The sequence below is a fragment of the Dunckerocampus dactyliophorus genome, chromosome 20 (assembly GCF_027744805.1).
Source record: "Dunckerocampus dactyliophorus isolate RoL2022-P2 chromosome 20, RoL_Ddac_1.1, whole genome shotgun sequence".
Taxonomy (NCBI): domain Eukaryota; kingdom Metazoa; phylum Chordata; class Actinopteri; order Syngnathiformes; family Syngnathidae; genus Dunckerocampus; species Dunckerocampus dactyliophorus.
In genome coordinates this window covers 8,996,305-9,013,031 of record NC_072838.1, presented here as the reverse complement: position 1 = coordinate 9,013,031, position 16,727 = coordinate 8,996,305, and the positions used below count along the sequence as shown (strand labels likewise).

Here is a 16,727-nt window from a genome sequence, read left to right as displayed (position 1 = left end):
GATGCACTACGCTGCTGACGGGGATGTCATACAACTTCATGTTGGAGTAGTCCTGAACTCTAAACAATATCCAGGTTTTATTTCTACTGTCTTGTCCCTTCAGTACTTTTACTGTCCTGAAATAATTCCTGGAACGTGAGAGTTTTACTCACCAGTGCAATTCTGTAGTATACTCCAACATACATGTATGGATGTACATGGTAAATAAGCTGATAAAATAACTGAATTCATGTTGGAACAACATGGGACAAGATGTATATTTAAATGCTTGATGGTATTAATAATACTGGGAATGTGATATCGCATGTAGCTTCACAGTTTGTACAGGAGAATAACAAACCAGGATTGGAGGACTGTAGAGGTGTGTAATGAAAAACATAAATCTTCATGGTGTGGAGTACCACACCAACTTTATTTGTAAAATGAACCCAGAACGAAGCCGCAAGTAGATCAGTTTATCATCGGCATAACAGCAATATTGACATTATTTTAGAAAACAGCTCAACAAACATGGGGAAATTGAAAGACTGCGCGGTGTGGGAGGTGACCCACAAGAGTAGTGGCTGTTCTTTAATTCTACCCATGAAGTAAGGTAGGGAATTTCCAGAATCTAAAATAGATGAGACAGGAATGTCAACAAGAGAGGAATTTGCTAATTGGTAGGGTGAGGATTTTCACCTTTCAAACTGTAATCTTAATAGAGAAAAACAGTAGGCTGAGTCAGATAAAGAGCTCAGAGGAGCCATGTATGATACAATACCTTACTGAATTTGATGTTGCATAACTACAGAGCTGCTGTTGTGTTGTGGAATCCAAACGTCCGTGCCTTTTCAGTCACTTTTCATGCAGTCAGTGGGCAGTCTACACACATTACATCCATCCGTTACTTCCGCTTATCCGGGTTCGGGTCGCAGGGGCAGCAGTCTCAGTAGGAAAGCCCAGACTTCCCGATCTTCGGGTACCTCTTCCAGCTCCACCAGGGGGACGCCGAGGCATTCCCAGGCCAGCTGTGAGACATAATCCCTGCAGTGTGTCCTAGGTCTGCCCCGGGGCCTTCTCCTGGCCAGGCATGCCGGAATACCTCACCCAGGAGGCATCCAGATGTAACCGGACTAGATGCAAAAGACATCTCAACTGGATGTTCTCGATGAAGGAGCAGTGGTTCTACTCTGAGCTCTTCCCAGATGGCCGAGCCTACATTTGTCTGGCTTACCACGGTGTTTATTTGTGTGGATAAACACGTAAACTTACTCTTATCAGTTACCTTTTCCACAAATGACGGGGTTTTGGTTTGTTGTGCTTGAAACTAATATACAAAATGAGTTCCTCATAAAATAATTACAATATACCTAATATTTTGATGGTGTTAATGTCGTCATAACGTTAAATAGTTTTTAAAAACTTTTTGACAAACTGATCCGGAAAACTGAACAAGGTATGGCCACTCAGTTGGAGGTGTTTATAACAGTGAGAGACAAGAGGACACTGGACAAACTGCTCTCTATCATGGTCAACCCCACCCACACACATCAGACAATAGAGGGATAGCAGAGCGCTTCTTCAACAGACTCCTCCAGTTCTGTTCCCACAGTGAGCGCTACAGGACTTCATTCATTCCACACGCCATGAGGCTCTACAATACCTCACCTGTCTGTAAAAGATAATTCACAACACTGTTGCGCTGTACTGTACTGTGTACTGCTTTTCTTATATAAAAATGTCAATTTACCTGTTTACTATATTTTACACACTATTTGAAAATATGCAAATCTTGTTTATTTGATATTCTTTTTATTTCATTTTACTCATATTGCATTGCATTTTATTTCATTTGCAATTGAGCTCCTCTAACCAAGCAATTTCCCTTGTAGATCAATAAAGTCCAAGTTTATATCCGTATGGAATTAAAGCAATTCATTTTCGTCTTAACTTCATCCCCATTTTGACTCTTTGCATCCACCCTTAAATGAAACAGATTTTGTATTCATCTAAAATGCGGCGTCAGTTAGATTAAAAAATGTAGATACATGCTCACTAAAAATGGACCACATTCTTTTTAGTTTTGATACTGATTGCTTCGCTCCAGTCACATGCATGACGGACATGCTGTCACTCGATCTGTTTTATTTGTTATGCCGCTGCTATGTCCTCCAAATATTCTACTTTTCCAGTAGTTGCACTTCATCGTCCTCGTCCTTTGTTCCCACCAGCTGTGATTCAGAATGACAGCAGCCATCGTAACAATGCAATTAAATATGGACGCCACATTCATGAGTCACTGCACTGACCTATGCTGAAGTGGAGGTGTGGAAAGGGCGCACCTTGAGGCGGAGTTGCGTAAGCACACTTCTCAAGGTGGAATCTATGAACCACAAATTACGTGAATGTGTGTACGCCACTTTTTACAGGTCTGAATATTTTTGTCCGTACGCACATTTAGGGTTTTAGTCAGATTTCCATATACATTTTTATAGATGACGCCCCGGATCAGCCATTTTCCAGATCCCACAGTTGTCTCTCAGAACCACCTCTGCTGCCGTTTAGGAAAAAAAGATCAAGGGGACATTTCACTAAAAGGAAAATGTCAAAGAAGTGCTAAACATTCACAGTTTTAGAAGAGAACGCGAGTATCATCATGACAGACTATCTTGCTCTTGGCTCTTAAGTGAAAGCAATTAAGCGCTTCTGCCGTGATAATGTACAGCATATGCATGGTGAAGATCACCCATCCTTGCCTGTGATCCCCTCCATGATATGATGCACACATTATAGGACATTCAGTAACCCAAACACTTGTCCTCTTGTGTGATAGACAGCCTCTTTGCTGTTAAAATCTTGGATCTCTCGATCTTGACATTTGCTTTTATGTTCTGCACGTTGTTATTTATGTTCTGGATAGCCCAAAGCGGTTGCATTTTATGGTTTATCAGCCAACTGTACCTCATAAAATGTCTAGATAGAAAGGAATAAGCTCTGCTGACATGGAAGATGTATACTGCTAATGGAATGGTACAGTGCAGTGTTTGGCTGTCAAGTTGCGCCGTTAGTGAAGTCACAGAAGTCCACATGAAACAAGCTTAAGACATAATTGTAAAGTAGCACTTAGGGAAATATAAATATAAGCATGGCTCTTGCAATGATTTTTTAAAAAAGCAGAACCAGAATTTAGCAGTTTCCAAATGGAGAGGCTCCTGTTATTGCTCCTTCTGGAATGTCTCTTCAAACTCTTTTTTGTTATTAAAACGCCAAATGTATTTATTTTCACATGCAAGTGATGTCTTATGCGAATTCCTCTCTTGCAAATTGTCAAGTATTCAACCGTAGTGCTGAATGCACACACATGTTCGACTTAAAGCGTCGTCAAGGCACCGTATGGCGAAGTGTGGCTCCACAAGATCTTCTGTGTAAGATGCAATAAAGCGCTTGCTCGCTTTAATTGCTTGTACCCAATGGATCTTAGCAACTACTAACTTTCTGGTATGATCAAGTTAAACTACGGCGTTTTAGCTCATTATCTTAACATGGCATGTTGCCACATTTTAATATACTGTATACACTGTATGCAGGAATTAGGAACTAATATCGGAATTAACACTTAAGTCAGAGCACGTAAAGGGCATAAAATACAGTAATAAAAAGACAAAATACAAGAATTAGATGAAACAGTAAAAAGACAGAGAACAAAAAACCGCCAGCCACTTTCATCGGAGCAGATCCTTGAACATGCCCAAGGATACTGTGAAAACGCAGCAGTTATTTGCGGTGTTGAAAGAGTTTTGTGATTTCTGATGCTCTGTGAAGCTGTGAACGTGGCATGAGTCCCGATCGATTTATGAGAGCGTGTTTGTGTTCGGGGTGTAACAAATGCATCTATTTGTATTCGGATTGCATCAGTACACAGCTGTACCCAACTGAAAGCTCCGTAGCAATTTTACACACTTCAAGTGAGGGACAGGACATTTGACATTGCGATGCACTTCCACAAGCCCAGTTACTGTGACTTAAAGGAATAAAAGTGCACTACATTTGTCCCTCGTTTGTCACAGTTAATTGGTTCCAGAACCGAACGCAATCAGTGAATTTCCGCGAAGTAGGATTCAATATTAATTATTATTATTATTATTTTTTTCCACAATAGAAAATCTCTTAAGGATTTTCAAAATACAGTTTGGCCATTATTAGAGCCCTATAGACATGAAATAACACCCCCATAGTTACCTTTACACTCCTATTATTCTTTGCTTACACCACACTGAGCAACATTAATGCGAAGGCTCGGGGATCACTGCAGGGACCTACGAGACGGCCACCCTCATAGCATTTAGCAAGCCACTGAGCTAGCTAGTTAGCCTCCAGTTTATGTGTTCTAAACTTAAGAAAGGGTTTAAAACGGAGTGGGGAAGAAAGTAAGAAGCCAAAAACTTACCACTTCCACACAGAATGGGAGGAGAACCTTTTTTCACTCTATCATGTTGGAAGTGCCATGGCTGACTCCATGCAGTGTGAAGGTAATGTAATATAACGTCATGTCGCATCAAAGTAACATTGACCAGAATACTACATATTACTTGTCTTTCAATATTTTTTGAATAATAGGCCATAGTCAACCACGAAACAGCAATCATGTATTAATTGGTTCATTTTTGAAAACAGTGATAGACCGAGGGACAACTGTAATGAGTTAATTCTGTTTATTGGAGAATTACCTACTATTAGATGACAATTGCATTTCCATAAGTAATTTTAACAATCATTAAACACAAAAGCTAGGGACAAAAAGCTGTAAAAAGTCAAGTGTCAAGTGAACAAAAGCAGTGCCAATAAGAGGTGATATCCCCAAAAAAGCTGTTTCACTTTTGCCGAGTGCCAAGTCCATTATTTCCACTCATTTTGACTTTCCTATCAATGCCTGTAGTAATCTCCATTTACCGCCAATGACCAAGTACGAACTATGCTTAACAGTAGCTGAGGTTAAAATCCATATAAAGAAACCATCATCCACACGGGCCTATTTTATGGCCTCCAAAGTGGAGTATTTGGGTGACTGGGTGTGTCTGTGTAATCCCGTTTCTCCTTGGTACTTTTCTTTTACAACCACCACATCATTCAGCCAAGAGTCTGTCACATTTCCTCAAAGAAAACCCCCAAAAGCACGGTTTAACTTTCAGTCCGCCATCTGTCCTTTCACTACCTTTTCTCTCAAGGTGACTTTATAACGCTTCATGCGGTCCTGAGCAGATGGACAAACCTCCAGTGTAAAGCTGCTTTTTGAGTTTTGAACGGAGATTTAAAAACAACCTACACCATCCACAGAGTTCAGGGGTTTTACATTTCTTGACGGACTGAAATCATTTTCCAAACAAAGTAATGCTATATGGTCCACTATCATGCAATGTAATCCGACCTTACAAGGACTGCGATTTTCAATCAGTTTCCTTGTCTGTTTCTCAGCCAAGACCAATGTGGACTGTTAGCTAATATCGTCTTAAGGTAAATAAGTTAGAGAAAGTGTCTGAAATCCTGACTGAAAAAAGCCGCTGTTTAACTTTTGCACCCTTGCCAAGTGAGGATATTACATCGGAAAGCTAATGCAACTGCATGTTTTAGTTGGACAGCAAACCTTAGTAGCATTGCTGCTCCTAAGTATCCATTCGTTTTTATGGAGAGGGAGCAGAAGCCTATCGCAGGTGACCTAGGGTGGGACGCAGGGTAAACCCTGGTCAACCTTAATCACGAGTCAATCCCGAGACCCAAAACAATTTATAAACTGGTCTCCTTTGAGAAGATTCTTGTCATATTACATGCTGCATTATTGTGTCGAACATTATTGTTGGAATAATTATGTGTTTTTGCACCGGCAGTATTTCGATGACGGGCTCTGCTCCGATTTGAATATGTCTTCTGTCGTCTTTGCTTCACCCAGATTGAGAATTACATCAAAGAGCGCATGAAAACGGAGATGGTTCAACTGCAACAGAGTGCTGTGCACAACACCACGGCAGCCATGTTGGAAATGGGCAGCAACCTTCTCTCTCAAACTGCGGAACAGACACGGAAGCTGACTGATGTTGAGACGCAAGTAAGATTTCAGGAAATTAGATGCATGCCAAAAGTGATGTTTATATGAAATTCTGAACACAAAGAAGACATTTTAATGATTATTTCCACACGGCCTGATTTTGCGAGGATCCAGTGATGGATTGGAGATCGGAAACATTTCTGTTTCGGTAAAAGAAAACTTTATGCATGTGTGTGTGTGTGCGTTTGTGTGCCAGGTTTTGAATCAGACATCAAGGCTTGAGATTCAGCTTCTGGAAAATTCTCTCTCCACTAACAAGTTGGAGAAGGAGTTAATGGTCCAGACCAATGAGATCAACAAGCTCCATGACAAGAACAGGTAAACAACCACTAAAATAAACAAATCCACACGGGCCATTTACCAGCAACTATTTTGTACTGAAATTGGTGAAATAAAAAAAAAACTACAGAAAAAACACAGAACTGGCATATCCCTCATTCAATAAATCAGAGCTTTCGGTGCCGTCTACAGCGGAACACTTTATTTCATAACCAAATCATTGCCATGAGGCATTTGCAGGGACATGTTCATGCTTCATGTTCATAAAAGGAATTGGTCTTAAGGGGTTACTTAACAGATTACGTAACAGAACCATCTTTGCAACCGTCCTGTACAAAGTATATCAAATAATACAGGATACCAAAGTCTGTGACTTTAAAGGAAAACTGTACTTTTTTGGGAATTTCATCATCCACAATCCTTGTGTGAGACATGAACACATATGTCTGTCTTTTCTGCGTGTTCTAAATATAAAACAGATGAAAAAGACGGCGCTAAGAATGCACGTAATGGGAAACACTTATTCTGCCTGTAAAGCCTTCCGAACAAAAACTCCAAAAAGCGCCAACAATCCTTAATTTGCATATAATGTGACATTGTTATTATTATTTTCAACATTGTTAAGGTGATCAAACTACGTTACTGACGTATTTATAGTTTTCCTTTAAGATACACTCGAGGCTTATTAAGATGGAATGCTCACAGCCAGAGATGCTGTTTTAAATGTTTGGGAAAGACTTGTAAATGGTGGCTGTATAACCGAAAATCTCATGTAGCCAGAGGATTATTTTATGATTCTTTTGCAGATGTTTTAAACACACGGCAAGAATCGGGCCTGCATTCAGTAACATATCATAGAATGACCTATGGTGACAAAAAATGTGACTATTTTACCACGTTATTACCTTAAGTGAACAAATGTATTACAATTGATGTAAAACGAATGGGCGGTAGGATTATATAAGCTTTGCTTCTTGCTACAACTATTACCAATACCTGATCTATTCACTACTACTACTCATCGACTGGTAAAAACAAGGAAGAGACTGCGAAATCAGCTCTTATAAGTTAAACTAACTTTGTACTCCTGCACAGCAAACGTCTTAGCAAATGCCTTTCCTCCTTTTCACACAGCCTCCTAGAGCAGAAGATGTTAGAGATGGAGATGAAGCACCAAGAAGAGTTAGAAACACTGAAGCAGGAGAAAGGAAGCCTACAGGTCCTTGTAGGGAGGCAGAGCGGGGTTATCAAAGAGCTAGAGGCCCAGCTGAGCAGGGCCACGGGAAACAGCACTGCCCTACAAAGGCAGCAGCAGGAGATGATGGATACTGTCCACAACCTACTCAACCTTTGCTCCAAAGATGGAGGTAGGTGGAATGGATCTTAGTCACTGTCAGCTCCATTGTTTTTAACCGGTTGGTACAATTCCATGCAGAACAGAAGAGAATTAGGCATCTTCCCCATTCTCTCTATGGCTCTCTCTGGTGGACAGAGGCAGCTGAATGAATCAGCTTTGAAATGCTTTGCTGAGCAGGATTGCATTATGGAAGAATGAAAATAAATGTTTTTTAATTTAAACTTGTATTGGTACTTATTGTATATTTACCTACCTTTTCAGTGTTAAGTTGCTGTGTAATGATTTTAGCGTTCTTTGTAAGATGACAGTGAGTCCGACGATTATATTGAGTGATGACCTCCTGCGATTTCCAGTGGGTTGAAAAGCTTGTCGTGAGTTCACATATAGCTTGTGATAGGCTCCTGCCAAAGAAAGAACTACCGTTTTCTCATTGACTCACGAGCGACACTGTATTTAAATGATTGGTAGTAGTTCTGAAGTAAAATAGTCTTGAATATAATGCAGTTGTCTCTCTGAATATCGCAGTTCAATTATCGCTCTCTTGTGGTTTTTAACAAATGTATTCATGAATAAATGGCCGCTGTTTCATGGTTGTCTATAGCGTATTATTACTTAACAAATATTGAAAGACAAAGATATATGTAGTATTCTGGCCACTAGGCGTCAGTAATGTTCCATTATTGAAACATTAGGTTAGGTTAGATTACAGTCACACTGCCATGGATTGTCCGACATGATAGACTGAAAATAAGTTCTCCTCCCATTCTGTGTGGAAATGGGAAGGTTTTGGCTTCTTTGTCCTTCTTCCCCACTGAGTTTTAAACCCTTTTTTAAGTTTAGAGTACAGTACATAAATTGGAGGCTAACTAGTTAGCTCGCTATGGTTAATTAAACCCATGGTCTTCTCGTGTCCCTGCAGTGATCCCGTAGCCTGTGCATTACAGTTAAGCAATATGGTGTAAACAAAGAATAATAGGAGTGTAAAGGTGACTACACAGGTGTTATTTCATGTCTACAGGGGTCTAATAATGTTAAACATTGTATTTAGGAAGTCATAAACAGGTCTTTGATGCTCTAACTACTAAATGTATTAATATTGAATCTTTGCGAAAATTCACTTATTGCAAGATAAACGAGGGATGACTGTATTGTTTCTCACCTTCTTTATCAATGTTCTGGCACTTGCAACTTTTGTTTTTTTGCAGCCGTAAAGTTAATAGAAAAAACAGAAGATTCATTTCACACTCAGAAATACGCGGTGTGCTTGAACGCCATCAGCACACAGCATTCAGTGCGTGCTTGTTATGAGGAAGAAAGGAGACAGATATGAGTTATTCATCGTTTTTTGTCTGTTTTATGAACAAATAAACCACCCACACACACACATGATAAAGATGATTAAAGGATTCCCTGGCTGGAATCCATCTATATTGTCTGGCCACTAAAAGAATCACGATTCATTCTTCTGAGACTGAGTCCCCAATGCGTTGAGGCTAGTTTTTTTTGGATAATTGAGACATATTTTTTAGCAATAATTTTTGTCAAAAACAGAATCCTACAAAAAACAAAGTCTTACGAAATCCTAGCAAACACCTTCCTAGCAGTTTTATATCTGCAGACTGAGGCCATGCTTATATTGTGAGCACATTATCACACTGACGAAAGAACGCAGGGTTTCATGGCTTGCACTGCTACGCTTGTTTATGTTTCAACAGATGAGAGCAATTGCCTGTTATCTCTCGGTATGTGATAAACTCATTTAAAAGCGTTTTCCTCTGATTTGTGATGAGCCTAACCATGTCCATTGATCCTCGCCAGACCACAACGTGTTAGGAAAAGCTGTTGGATCGTTGTGTAAATCTTGAACTAATGTGCAGCTAAGCTGTTTTGAAATACTTTCTTCCTCTAGGTAGATGTTCCAGCTTTTAACAGCATTGATTTTCAAGCCTCCCCTGAAATTATGATGACACCATTCTGTAAATCTCACCCTGTTGCAGGAAACACAGGGAAGCACTGGCGATTAAATTCTGAAGCAATGAAAGCAACATGAAGCAAGAAATGTGGTTCTTGTTTTAACCTGGCTGCTTCTGTTAAAGAGGCTTAGTGGCTTTCATAAACCAGCGTGATACTCCATTTGCAACAATTGCTGTTCGAGCTTTGTTTAGAAAACATCTGGGCACACTTACTGAAAGAAACGTCAAACAGAATGCCATTTGTAAAGGGAACGGTTTCTTGTATTCTCTATTGTATTGTGATAATGTAAACTCGAGAATTTTCCATTGAGCCCAGCATGACATAACATCAATGCAGTGTCCCACTCACTCAAATCCAATAAAAGATTTACATGAATGAGGGCATTGTGAGCCTTGCCCCACTGGCCCAACTTCCTTTCCATTTGTGCATTTCCTGCAGAGGTACTCAGAGATCTTCACGCTGCTCTTCGAGATATTTCCACACAAACAGGGACGCAGTCACGAGCTGTCGTACATGATTAACATGCATTTCTCACTTTTGTAATTTTAATGGACCATGCAATAAAAGGTCACAGGTGTACTGACCTCGCTTGTAATCCATCTGTTTAGTCTTGATTTATGTACGTTACGTGTAATTACCAGAGGCCTTTGGAGACCATGCTGGCTTGACTGTTGAAAATGTATTAGCTCAGCCTCTTAAAGCAGGTCCAAATACAACACATACGCAAATTGGTTTACTGGCTCTGTCAAGTTCAATGCAATTCACTAAAAAGGAATATTTTATCATATTTTACTTTCTGCCACGTTCAATGACTGTGATTAAGTTAGCATCTGAAGAATCACGTTAGAATAGTGTGACCATCCCGGTTTTCATAGTTTTTCATTAGGGCACTCTGCTGCATGTGACGTAATCTCGTAATATTTGAATTACTGGAGCCAAAAAGCCGCAGAAAGCCCAAAAAAAAAAAAAAGCAAAACATACGCACGGAGTTAATCCCCTGACATATGTCGAATTGAGGACTCATAAAATCGGGGGCGTCTTGCACAATCCTCAAATTCTTGCTTCTTTAAAGGGCACATTGCAAAAATATTGGTTACGTTCCAAACCGTTGTTATATAAACTGTCCAAACCAACAACAACAAAAACTGTTAGCATTCAACCGCATCTTCCGGTGTCGTTCTGTATTTGGAACCATTTTCGTGGCGGGTTTTGAACGTCCTTTGTTTGTCATTTGTGTCTTTAGTTGTAAATAGTATTGTACAAAAAAATGAGAGCAGTATATATTGTGTCTGCCACTTTTTTTCCATCAGTCATATGTACGTGTTGTGCAACTGTGATTGTGCTGTGTGTGTGTGTGTGTCAAGACAAGCTCTCAAACTGCAAATGCATGAGCTATGAGACTGAATCTATCGGTGTAATAATAATAATGATAATAAAAATAATAATATCTAGCAAGGTACTACAAATGTATTAAAATTATAAGGCATCTTGAGGTACTTTCAGTATAATTTGAGTATCTCATTGACAGGGCCGAGTGTCCTGGCTTTCTGTAATCAAAATACGGTCACCCTAGGTTTGACTCTACCGTGGTGATTAGAGGCCGTCTTAACTAGAAGACTTCCCCTGTGGCTGCTCCTGCGTGGTGGGTCCTTCCCTCCACCGTGGTGCTGTTGAAGGTTGAGGCGGGTGTGGAGGTCAGAGGTTGCGCTCCTTTCCTAACCCCAGTCGGAATAAGTCAAACTGTAATAGTTCCTCAGGGATGCCCTGTCTGACTGTGGCGACAGGGTCGGAGGATCTCACTGATCATTTGACACACTGGACTTGCATTTTAAAACAGGTCAGAAAAGGGTTTTTTTTCAATATATCCTTAGCTTATTGTTGTTCGGAGAAATGGATCAGTGGAGTTGATATTTCACGCTAGCAAGTGCATACTTTATGCATGTTTGCCAGAAAAATAAGATATTTCTTTGAAGCTGGGCTGGGGGGAAAAGTGATGGATTTTGACGACATCTTCAAAATAGATTTCTGTGTACCATACCCCACAGCCGACCATGAAACAGCGATAATTTATTAATGAATTAATTTCTGAAAAACCACAATATAGCGAGGGAGTGATAATCAAACAGACATATGTACGTATAAGTCGCATCAGTCAAAAAATGCACCATGAAGGGGAAGGAAACATATATAAAGCGCACTGGTATTTATGATGGGGCTATCATCAGAGCAAGTTTTTGTTGTTTTTAGGTGTGTCATGGCGCCGCTCCTGACAACATTAAAGTGACGAGAGAAGAAGACAAAGCCAGACAGATGGGGCAATGTTTACACCAACAAGTAGACAAACTACAGCTACAGAAGGTGAAATAAGTAATTGAAAAAATTGAAATAAAGTATGGGCCGCACGGTGGTGTAGTGGTTAGCACTGCGATTGGCTGGCGACCAGTCCAGGGTGTGCCACGCCTGTCGCCCGAAGTCAGCTGGGATAGGCTAATGCGACCCTAATTAGGAGAAGCGGTATAGAAAATGGATGGATGGAAAATAAGAAAGTATATGGATACAATAAAAACTTACCTGTTTAAAAAAATGCCAAAATGTTTCAGACAAAGGCACTTGAAATACGTGACATCATGCCTGGGTGCATCCCGGTATCAAAGAGCTGTATTTTAACACCAAAACTTCATTTTTGTATTCCCAAATGATTTTAAATATACAGAAAATCACACATCTACCGTAAATTCCAGTGTATATGAAATGCATGGTGGGAAAACTTTAAAATATTTTGTTTTGGTACATGTTTGTATATTTCTGAGGTATACCGTTTGAGTGTTAAGTTGCTATGTGATGAGTTTAATGCTGAAGATGACACTGTGAGTCAGAATGTTATATTGAGTAATGACCTTCTGCAATTTCCAATGGGTTGGCAAGCTTGTTGGGAGTTTTCTCATAGCTCATGATTGGCTCCTGTCAACTAGAGCTGCCTGGTCCTCAAGGAACCGCGCGGACTACAATATGTCATTTTATGATGTGGACAGGTGCGGCTTATACACCAGAATTTAGGTATTTAATTAGTCAGTCGTTGACACAGCAGCTATCGTCTCCAAGTTAGACATAACTAGTGTCCTAATTGAACATCACTGCTGCATAAAACACCACGTTTCTCATCCACACAGGTATAATATAATTATAGTTGCACATTACTCCCAGACACAAAGCCTCCAAGGCAGAAGCATATTAGAAAGTATTCTGTGACCAAAAGTGTCTGGTATGCTCAGTATCGTTCAATTTGCGTGCCATAACTGCATCACAAGCTCAACTTAATGAATTATTGTGGCCACTAGGTGTCGCCAAAATACCAAGCACCACCCCACTTTAACATAAAGGCAGCGCATGTTAAATTCTATACAGCATGCATTTTGATAGAAGCGTTGCAGGACCAGCCAAACTATGAAACAGAGGGTGATTTATAGTCTGAAAATGAAATACAGTTTGTATAAAGCTTAATTCTGATTTTCACTTGAATTTAGTAGCTTCTTTCTTGGCACACGTACTATTCCTCAACCAGAAATTCGGGAAATTTGTTTACTTTCTTTTATTACTATGCTGCAATTATATTACGGGGTCGTCTTATTTGGACTTTATTTGTTTATTATTGTGGAGTCTGTTTACTGCGTTCTATTATGGGAGATGGAAGGTGCAGTGATTGCAATACAGTCCACTGAGCAGAGTGCATGCACGTGTGCATGTTTGTCTCAGTGTTTATCAGAGACCCATGACGCAGCAACAGCACCCCCACCCCCACCCCAAAGCTGTAAACCTGCTATCTTAAAATAACTGCTGTGAACGAAAGTCCTTAAAACAACCAAAGTAACGGCGGTTTAAAATGTAAGTATGTTGCCAAGGCGTGATTACATATGCCAGTTGCTGAAGACGGGATTTACAACACCGTGTTTTTCCAGCGCAAGCTGCAACAATGCAACAGTTTTGGAAAGCAGGACTTTATGTTTTTAATCACAGCTGCTTTTAAACACTTTATCTTTACATAAATATATTGACATGAATTGGTCAACTACGTAAGAAATCGCAACCGATTTGGGGTTATTTTCCTAATAATATGCTGAATCATGTCTGCTCGTTATTTAGGGAGGCTCGCCCTTTCATTTTTCACAACACTGATCCCTTAGAAAGTTTTTTTTTTCCCCCAATCAGCCATGTACAACTTTTCCATATGTGTTTTCCAATATTGCAATGCAAACAGATATTTTTGATGTGGCTAGATGAAGCAATTTGTTTGAATTGTATTCATTACCCAAAGCTCATTAGGGTGCAATGAGCCGCACACTGCCATTAAAAGTAATTGACCACAGCTTTGGAACACTCTTTAAAAAAAACTTTCTGGCTGCTAAATAAGAATTTGTTTTACAGTTTTCTGTTATCTCATTGAATTAGTGTTATTCATCATTTTTACTGCTTTTTAGTTAGAGGAAAAGAGGACAATTTATGCTGAGACTTGAAATGGACCATGCAGTGTGCAACACAAGCATAGTGCTTATTATTTCACAAATTGAACTACATGCATTGCTGACAAAACTGCACAACTATGTTTAAAAGGCAAGTCGAACTCATTTCATTTAATCGGAAATTTAATCGGTCACACCCTAGGTCAGGGGTGCCAAACCTGCGCTATGGAGGGCCGAGACACTGAAGGCTTTCTTTCCAGCCAGTCACAGGTGATTTTAATCGTCAACACCTCCTTCAATTTGAGGAGCTCATCAATTAAATCACCTGCTGAAGAAACCGGTTGGAGAGAAAACCTGCAGTCCCTCGGCCCTCCATTGACACATGTGGTGTAGGTCAAAGAGCTGTTTAGAATAATCACCTGATCTGTTCCATATTTATCTAAGGCTACAATTACCATAAGTACATGAAGGTGCATAAACACTGCAAATGGTGCACTGTGACACTGTGTAAGTGCAGCCAGTCCCGCTTTCCATCCTGGGCTCAAACGACGAATGAAAGGCTTACCGTTGTGCTAAAAGTGTGGATCGTCAACTCAACGCCCAGAGACACACAAGCACCAGATTTGATCGCCAGAACAACAGACTTTTATTGCAGGGTTGAATTAGCTCACACAAGCTACTGTTGCAGCCATACCCACGCCAAGGTATAACTCAGCTCTGAATACACAACGTCACTTCCTGTCTGCCTCTCACTCAGCTCCCCTAGCACTGGAACACATTTTACAGGAACACACGCTAGCATGAGTCTTATTTATGTCTTAAATGGCTTATTTACTCCTATTATCTGTACTATATTGATTATTACGAGTATAATGACTATAGGGGTGTTATTTCATGTCTAAAGCGCTCTGATAATGTTTAAAAATCTTATTTAGAAGGTCATAAACAGGTTTTCTATGCACTGACTACAAAAATATTCAATTTGTAAAAAAAATAATCCTACTTTGCGGAAATTCACCGATCACGGTCAGGTCTGGAATCCATTAAGTAACTACGATACACGAGGGGTTGCTGTACTGTTTTAAGCAGAGCCAGCTGGTCCATTAGGCAGTGTAGGCAAATGCTAAAGGTGCTAATATAATTACTGTGTATTCAAACTAATTATTAACATTAACCCTTAAAATAGGAAAAACTCACATTCATTCAAATGTAAAGCAATGCCCAATTAATATTACTACAAATTATAATATCAATTACTGTAATTTAATTTTTAGGTTAATTGCTCTATTTATATATATATATTTATTTATTTATTTATTTATTTATTTATTTATTTATAACAATTATGATATTAATTATAATTTTTTCAGCATTAGGGTATTTATATTGTATTTTAGATTTTTTATGTATTTATAATTTGTCAAGCATGCAAATTGGGTGACATTATCTCCTCAATTAAAAACAACAATTATAAAAAATATAAAATGATGAGAAATGTTTGAATATTAAAAAATAGATTTATTTTATAAGTGTTTGTAAATTGCTGATGGAGTGGTACGCCAAATAAAATGTCACCTTGTGCTCCACTTGGGTAGGGCCGGCTCTGGGGTGAAGGGGAAAAGAAACACACTGAGCAAATTGCAGATATTTCCAATGTTCTTAAATAACATTTAAATAGTATTGGAAAAAATGCAATTTTACTTCTTTTTTTTTGTTTTTTTTACTAATATACATTGAACAGTAATGATATTTTAGTCATGCTTTGCATCCATCAAACATATTTGAAAGAATTTCACTGGGTCATGTCCTGAATACCGCTCATCTGTACTTGAAGACTGATTGCGCTCACATGGGAGCAGTGATGTCTATAGCAGTCCATTTCGCTCAAATTTTCATTCCTCAGTTCCAAAATTTGGGCTCATTTGGCACGGGTTGTGATTTATGCAAACACCCAAGGCCTATTGGTCTTTTCACATGAACCCCCTGATGAATATGAGTCCCTGCTGAACCACTAAAAATTTTACTGCAAACAAATATTGGGACATAAATAATATCTGGAGATCTGGGCAGCAAGCGGTACGGGAGAACCAGTCTCATAGCGGCACTCCGAGTCCCCGAGCGGTTTTCTTCCACTTTGGGAAACCGCAAAAGCTATTGTGAAATAATCGTCAACACTAATTTGAGGCCAAAAAAGCCCTCCACCAGCATTAACCTCCCGGGCTCCTTAAAAGTGCCCCGCTGTCTGCCTGCTTGGGGTAAATTACCGCCTGACAGGCCTATCCTTTGTTGTATTAGAGTCTGGGGTGCAAGGTCCCGCAGTGTCGACCTGTCACAGCAGGAGAGTCTTGTCATCGACACTCAATACTTTTTCAAAACGGTCAAATACTGTAGTCCACCCAAATAAATGACCTACTTCCAAAGGAGAGGTCCTTTGTACAGAGACGGATCAAAGCAAAAGGAAAGGATCACTGACGCATTTCACTTTTCAATGACATCTTCTTTGACTCCGCAATTATAACAATAAAAACAATGGGGTGAAAACTGACGTGAGCCCGTTAAGTGGGAGGGGAAAGGCACAGAA

The 16,727-nt window shown here is 39.6% G+C and overlaps 1 protein-coding gene across 1 annotated transcript in view; it reads left to right on the top strand.

Annotated features, from left to right (window-relative positions):
- The window catches only part of angpt1 (angiopoietin 1), a 67,061-nt gene that overhangs the window by 22,628 nt on the left and 27,706 nt on the right, over nt 1-16,727 (top strand). Inside the window, exons 2-4 of the mRNA XM_054764525.1 lie at nt 5,924-6,079; nt 6,276-6,397; nt 7,493-7,725. Coding sequence (XP_054620500.1) covers nt 5,924-6,079; nt 6,276-6,397; nt 7,493-7,725 — 511 coding nt within the window. The remainder of the gene's footprint in view (nt 1-5,923; nt 6,080-6,275; nt 6,398-7,492; nt 7,726-16,727) is intronic.